The sequence below is a fragment of the Mchenga conophoros genome, linkage group LG19 (assembly GCF_057382185.1).
Source record: "Mchenga conophoros isolate Kocher_MC1m ecotype Shallow Benthic linkage group LG19, M_conophoros_male_GT1.1, whole genome shotgun sequence".
Lineage (NCBI taxonomy): Eukaryota > Metazoa > Chordata > Actinopteri > Cichliformes > Cichlidae > Mchenga > Mchenga conophoros.
The window spans coordinates 25,301,189-25,309,210 of NC_140544.1; the positions used below are offsets into that span (position 1 = coordinate 25,301,189).

At 38.2% G+C, this 8,022-nt stretch overlaps 1 protein-coding gene across 2 annotated transcripts; it reads left to right on the plus strand.

Moving 5' to 3' along the window:
* The first annotated feature begins 294 nt into the window (after positions 1-294).
* On the plus strand, positions 295-6,144 carry LOC146552379 (platelet-activating factor receptor-like). 2 transcript variants are annotated; one of them, XM_085257083.1, is made up of 2 exons: positions 295-357; positions 3,877-6,144. In XM_085257083.1, exon 2 carries the CDS (start codon positions 3,883-3,885, stop codon positions 5,095-5,097), a length of 1,215 nt encoding a protein of 404 aa, XP_085113209.1. In that variant the 5' UTR covers positions 295-357; positions 3,877-3,882; the 3' UTR covers positions 5,098-6,144. The 2 variants fall into 2 exon arrangements, with proteins under 2 accessions (XP_085113209.1, XP_085113211.1); XM_085257085.1 differs by having other exon boundaries at positions 339-357; positions 2,424-6,144.
* Positions 6,145-8,022: the final 1,878 nt, after the last annotated feature.

Consider the following 8,022-nt stretch of genomic DNA (forward strand, 5'->3'; position numbering starts at 1 on the left):
CTAATTTCTTTACTTGGTAACATCATTTTTCGTGGTGGTGTTTTGAAAACAATTCTATGAATCGCCAAAAAGTTAGTAAAATGTTGCAGCAAAGTAGACGTTTCTCTTCATGTTATTCTCAGGTGCATGAAATTGTGTAGGCGAATCTTCCGTGTCTTGGACCTTTCAGGTTTTTCCTATGAAGACTGAAGCGACACCTCCTCCGTCTAGACCTGAGAGAGCACTCCCACTCACACAGTCAAACACATGACTGTCCTCTCTGTCAGAGAAGTCGTGCTGCTGCTGAACTGAAGCTGTGAATTCATTCAAAGTGTTATTACATACAGAAGACGATTAAACAACAGAAGGAGCAGTCGGGTAAGCAGTAACTCTGTCATTTGTTTTTTTATATGTCAAATAGAGGTTATTAAGAGATGCAGATAAAACTAAGTCTAATGTAAAGTGTGAAGCTGTATGTAGTGGCTGCAGTGTCTTCCACTCACTAATAATAATTAGAATAATTACTTAGTGTCAGGACTGATATTAGACGAGGACATCTCCCCCCTCCCCCTTCAAAAATATTTTTAAAATAAATAAATAAAATCAACAAAACCTTTATTTCAAATAAAATTCCTTTATCAATTTCTTAGTATGATATTTGTATAAAATGAATATTTTGGGGAAGGTAATGTCTTTCTCATAATGTTAAACTAAATTTGAACTCCAAATTATTATTATTAATTATAACATAACAGGATTATTACATTTTGACTAACTTGTAATAAAGCGATTAGATTTGATATTATCAGTAGTTGAAATCAAAATTGTAAAATTGCTAACTTGGTTTCTTAGAACTGTTTGTGGTGTAGCTGCTGATCTAATTAAAACCATTCATTGCGTGCTCAAAACTGGAAACATGTTGCAAACCTCTTGCAAACTGCAGCAGGCTGTTTGGTCATTGCTCGTTCAAAAAAGTCAATTTGCACCAACATTCGGTAGCAGGTTGTTTATAGCAGGTTATAGTCTAAGAACCACATGCTGGTTAAACCACTTGCATACTTTTGTAGTTCAATCTTTTTGATGAATTTAGGTCATGTGCTAAAGATCACTATCAGTACTTAACCAACTTTAGTTTCAATAACGTCTCTTACGTAACCATTTTGTCTTCAGTGGCAACCTTTACAGTCACAAAGGCCACCCCAGTCAGTCTCTTTTGCTCTGTAACTGACTGTGACTTCTTTTTAATACCCTTATGTTGTGTAGTGCTACAGTAAGATGCAGACTCATGTGTCCTCTTATCAGAAGCAATTTCCTCTGAGAATTAGATTAGAGAATAGGTAATAGGAAGGCTTATATGCCTTTTATACAGAATATTGAAATGTTTGTTTGAAGACAGTTTCTGTTAACACATTAGAACTACAGTTCTGCGAAACACAGTTGCAAATTGTGATTTATAATCACTTTATTGTATTGCTTGCTTTTACTAAGACCTTTGTAACACCCCTTTCAATCCTTGGAATAGAGATTTGAATGTTTACCTGTGTGCTGGGCCAATAGCTAAGGTTCGACTGCTAGAGCAAAGTGGATGACTAATGAAACGCTCAGAGAACTTGGTTTGATAAACTTGTATTCACAAATGAATAATCACATATATATACAATGAAAAAATAGCATTGTAGAGCGGAAGTTGTATTTACCTCTCCAGCACTTATTGAGCACTTTTAAGGGCATTTCTTATCACTGCTATGCAGATGATATTCAGATATATCTCCTTTAAGCCTCAAGATGTTTCCAAGCTACAGATTTTGCATAGATGCATAGACTCCGTTAGAGGTTGATTGGCTCTAAACTTTCTTCTACTAAATGAGTTGAAGACTGAACTCCTCGTTTGTTTGGGTTATGGAAAACTTGGGTCCACTTGCTACTTTTACCAAAACTTCTATCAGGAACCTTGGTGTAACTTTTGACTCAGCTCTGACTTTGGTCATGTTAAATATCTGGTCCGCTCCTGTTTTTATCACTTGAGAAACATTGCTAAGCTGAGTCCCACTGTATCGCGCTCCGAATTAGAAATAGTCATTCATGCATTTGTTTCATCTTTCATTCATTGTTTATTGTTATTCTTTGTTTACTAGTTTATATAATGCCTCTTTGGAGCATCTGCAAGTTGTTCAGAATGCTGCTGCAAAGCTTCTGACCAAGTCCTCCAAGTACTCCCATGTCACAGCCCTGCTGCACTGAGGGTGTGTTTTTGGACAGCTCTTTTAAATTCGGCAAACAAGTGTCTTCTGTTGTCAAATCTTGCTTCTATTGCGTCTTATTTGCAAGGCCAGACACTATGACCCGCACAGGGACCTGGAAAAGCTTCTCCACGCCTTCATGACATCTAGGTTGGATTACTGCAATTCCCTTTATTTTGGTCTTAACTCTACTTTTCTCCATAGACTGCAAATTGTTCAGAATGTGGCGGCTCATTTCCTTACTGATACCGGGCGGCGTGTCTCTATTACCCCTGTCCTTGCCGACCTGCATTGGCTTCCCGTTAAGTACCGTATTCAATTCAAAATCCTGCTGCTCACCTTTAGAACTATTAACAATTAAGAGCCAAGTTACCTCATTGAACTACTTAGATTATACACCCCTGATAGAGTACTAAGATCATCTTCCCAGTCACTTTTGGTACCACCGAGATCCCGGCTGAAGACTAGAGGTGACCGTGTGTTTGCCTTGGCTGCACCCGTGAGTCTGATCCATTCAATTCTTCAAATCGCAGTTAAAAACCTGTTTATTTAGCCTCACCTTTTCTACCAGTTAATGCTTGTTTGTTAAGTTAGTTTAATGCTTGTTGCAATTATCGTTCTATTCTTAACTATTTTAAAATTTTTCTTGACTCCTTTATCTTTTACACATATTGTTCTATTATGCTTTTATATGTATTTCTTTTGTTTCTGTGTTTTTAATGCCATTAACCTGCTAGCATGTTTGGTACTTTGCCATGGCTTTCATCTTTCTCTATTACTTACTTCTGACACTTTTGTATGTTAAGCACTATTATACCACTGGTTTTTACAAGGACAAGCACCAACATATATCAGTGAATTTTTACATCCATACATTCCCAGCAGGTCCCTGAGGTCATCTGATCAAGGGCTTGCTAGTTGTCCAACACACGAGGCTGAAAACAAAAGGTGACAGAGCTTTGTAACTGTGGCCCCTAGACTGTAGAACTCTCTCCCTTTGAGCCTGAGATCTGTGGACTCAGTGGTCACTTTTAAAAAACAGCTAAAAACTGATCTTTTTAAACTTGCTTTTGGTTGATTTTTATCTTTGTTTCAGCTTCTGTGAAGCACTTTGTGATTTTCATCTTAAAATGTGCTATATAAATAAAATTTAACTTTACTTTTACTTACATGAAAGAAAAATGGGGCTCAATCATGAAAAATAATAAACAAAACACGCCCTGTGGGAATTTGACTCAGTCTCTCTCGTGTCAGCCCACACCCTTAAGTGTGAGTCCAATAAGGGTTCTCTTTGCAGAATGTGCAAAGGAGCTATGAGGTGCAATTCTGTTCTACCACTTAAGTAGAATTTGAACAGTTCAAGGCTCGTCCAAAGAATTTAACTTTCTTCTCAGAACAATCATATCAAGGACTCCTGGACGGAGCGCTCGCCATCTTTGGACTGGATCATCAATGAACCCTGACCCTGACAACACCCTGACCTGTATAATACAGTCAGAGTAACATTCAAAAATATACATTTAGTCATTCATACATGTATTCTTTCCCTTTCTTTCTTTTCCCTCCATTGTACACTACCTTTGTCATCTGCATCAAAACGGAGTAAAACTCTGTCATAGGACATTGTACTGATGATAATATATTTTGTCTCCCACAGACAAAGATGACTCAATCAGTTACTATGACAACAATGAGTAGTATGGTGTCCACAACCATTAATCCGTTCCTGGACTCTCAGTTTCGTTATGTGCTCATCCCGGTTTCCTACATCGTCTTCTTCATCCTGGGCTTCATCTCTAACCTCTACGTGCTGTTTGTCCTGCGCTGCATCCATCAAGCCAAGGCCATGGGAGAAATTCACATCTATATGACCAACTTGACCATTGCTGATCTTCTGTTTGTGTGTGCTCTTCCCTTTTGGATTGACTATTATATCCGTGAGGGAGACTGGGTTTATGGAGACATCATGTGCCGGGTGACAGGCACCTTCTTTTTCATCAACACCTACGGCACCATCCTCTTCCTTTCAGCCATCAGCATCAACAGATGCTGGGCGGTGACTCGGCCTCTAGACGCAGCCTCGTCAAACCGCAGAATTCGTGGAATTATTGTTTGTATTTGTATCTGGGTGTTTGTTCTGACGATTTCTGTTCCTTTTCTGGTGAGTCCAGGGATCAACGTGCACCGTAAAAACAACACCGACATACGTCGCTGTTTTGAGGGATACCAGGGTGGAACTAATGACAAGAAGAAAAAAGTGGCTGTCACTCATTTTCTAATAATTGGATTGTTTTTTGTTGTCTTTTTACTCATTGTGATATGCAATGTCCTTATTGCTCAAAGTTTAATTTCTAAAAATTCTCCTCAGTCGGAAAGTCAGTCTTCAGGAACACAGTCTAAAAAGCTCACTGTGACATCCATATTTAAATGGCCCACAGGGGTGAAACGGAGGGCTCTCCAGATGTTGCTGGCAGTGGTGGGAGTGTTTGTTCTGTGTTTCCTGCCACACCACATAGTTCAAGGCCCCTGGGCTCTGGCAGTGCTGGAGATCGAAGACGGCTTCGGCCACGTGAAGTACAGCGAGACCACTCGTCAGTTGCTGAACGACGCTCATCAGATCACCCTGGTTCTTATGGGCCTCAACTGCATTTTGGATCCTGTAGTTTATTATTTTGCCACAGGGAAGTTTAGAGGACTCATCAAGGCCCACATTAAAAAATTAATCCCATGCACGCAAACTCGGAGCTACCACTTAAACCAGCCTGCATCACCTGTTTGGACTCTGGGAGGAAATCAGAGGCCTCATAGGAAACCCACAAAGCCCGGGGGGCAGGATGAAACTTATTACACTGAAAGGAGCTCTGTGGTTATTTTATAAAGTATTTTCAAAAATCTAACTTATCCAGCATTTTGAACCAAACCACATCTCAGATAAGATTCTCTCTATTTTACGACTTAGATGAATCTCAGTGACTAACTGTGGAATAATTCTGAATCTTCAATTACATTATTAAAGAGGACATGAAACACCACACATTTGAAGGTTAATTAGCTCAGTGGAGCCCTGTTGTAAAAAAAACAAAAAAAACAAACTGTAATTGAGGTAATATGGATTTAGGAAATAATTGTTTTAGGTTAGAGTTTTTAGAGCAAGTCTATGGTTTGGTTGGTTTCTGCTGATAGACTTACATTAGGTTATGTTAGTTAACTAGTGACAGAACCAACAACTCAGAGGAAAACAAAGAGACTAAAATTAAAAAGCAGTCTAAGGGAATCACATTTGTACTGCCCCTGGCTGCAGCAGTGAGTCTGATGATAATAAAACAAGGAGGTACTGTCTACTTTCACTCTGTCAATTTAGCAGTAAGTCATCTTTTTCTTCAAAATATAAGGAAATGAGGGGTAGCTCAAGACTTCCACAGTGTTGTACCTTTGGCCTATACCTCTAACTGACCTGTACCTATAACTGGTTTTAATATAAATACAAGAGATTTGTGATTTATGACACATCACCTTGTGGAAGTTAATCTCTGTTTTTGTTATCTTGTGACATTATTAGAACATTCTCATAGACATGATGGATTGTTTAATGGAAGTTGATTCATGGAAGATAAATTGTTAAACAATATGCAAAACCCAATTTTTATGTACTGAAAACTCTTTATCTGTCATTCTTCTTTACCATTTTTCCCCTCTCACCTACCTCACATGTTTTTATTCTTATTTCCTCATCTGTGAGGATCTCATTGTTATGGGAACCCACTGGTCAAACCTTTTTTTTTTTAAATGAAAGGACATCTTTTTTCTCACCTTTCCACATTTGCAGGGTTCCCTCTGAAATGTATATGCGTTTTTGTAAATAAAAACATGAAATCAAATTTGATCAGAGGATCTCTGCCTTTATTAATTCCTTGCATTCTGATTGAATGCCTACAATGATAGCACATGATGATAACTGAGGGCCAGTTAAGTAAGTATAGCAATTTTAAATATGATGATGTCAACTGTGGTGGCAGTAGCAATACAAAGATACTCTTCTAAAAATCAGGTGCAGGAGTGTTACAGATGTGCAACTCTGCCACACATGCCTGTGTAGATCTTTGATGTGTTTTATTAGGAGCAATGAAAGGGTTAACCCAATAATGTTACATCAGAGGACACCAAAATCATTTTAGCTTATATCTCAGAAGTGTATAACATAACAGCTAGCCTTACCAGCATGAACCAACCACATAGTGAACAGATTAATAAACATTGCACTTCTACGTAAGTGGATTCTCTAAATGTATTTCTTTCACATTTTATTCGACAGTGCTCAGTTACATTTATAAAAATGGGTCATCATTTCAGATGAAACATTATAAACTCTCATTCTCGTGAAAAACTACAGATGTTGTTGGACGGAGAGAAACTCAATGTTTGGCAGACACACCTGTTCACGGTAAAGTTTTTACACCATTTCTGACAGTTATATACTGCAACAAGAAAACCAAGTGACTGTTGCACTCCTTTCGGTTTGTGCTATGTACATGATGCAGAGAGGATGGCACAGTGATACAGGACTTGCATTTACTCTGGTTCCTGTTTTATTTTAGGATAATTAACCCCCAAATTTTATGTCTCATATCAGCATGTCCCAGTCATTCTCCTTTAAGGAACTGTTTTCCTGTGTAAGCAGTTCTTTCTTTACTTCGTAACATCATTTCTTTGTTGTTTCATGTTATTATCAGGTGCATGAAATCGTGGAGGTCAACATTACATATTTTGGACCATTCGGGGCTTTCCTAACAAAACTGAAGCAACACCTCCTCCGTCTAGACCTGGGAGAACACTCCCACTCACACAGACACGTAAATTCCCTCTCTGTCAGAGAAGTCACTCTGCTACTGAACTGAAGCTGTGAGCTGAGCTCACTAGAACTGAAGAAGCTTCTCGAATGAGAGGTGAAACATCTTCAAGCAACTTGAAGAAGTCCAGACACTTTTCTTTCCAAGCTCCTTAGACTACAGAACGATGGTGGTACAGGGTGAATTTTTACCCATTTACATTTTTATGTTTTGTCAACATTAAATGAAAGAAAAGAAACAAAAACTGTCCCACAAAATGCCTTTGGACATCATTGACGTGTTATATTAGGAGTGATGAAAATATGCTAATGAAATCAAACAAAACATCAATCGGATCTTTATTTAAACTAACTGATTGGTCAGTTGCAGTGTTGATCATGGAGCAACAGTATTTTGATGATGCAACTAAAACATCAACACGGAGATATCTGATAAATCACCTCTGACCATGGATGTGTAACGGCCACACAGAACAGCAAGCTAACCTGTTTATCCTTCACAACACTGCCTTGTATTTTCATGCAACCAATGAATAACACAAATTTAGCGTACCTCCATTTGTTTTACAGGACCTTTCACAATACAAAATATAGTATAGAAAAACACAGCTTCAAAGCTTTAAATTTCCAGTTTATCATAATAATCTAAAATGATTGCCAGATATTGAAAGCTGAGGTTATTCTGAAAAAAGGGCAAGGGTATTCACTTACCAAAATGAGTACCAAACTACCAAATGAGTTCAGGCGGTATGATGCTTGACACTTTCCTGTGATTATTTTCATGTTGGCTTGAAACAAAATATCAAAACTTTGCCTCTCTGAAACGTGAAATAGACACAGTGAACTGGCTTGATTTCACGATTTGACATGATATTAGGTTGGATAAACCCCAGTGATTGAGGCTACATCAGTAACATTGCTATTTATGCATTCTTATTCCCTCAATTTAGGCCCAAA

Coding starts and splice junctions, on each gene's coding strand:
- LOC146552379 (XM_085257083.1), top strand. CDS start 3,883: ATGACTCAATCAGTTACTATGACAACAATGAGTAGTATGGTGTCCACA.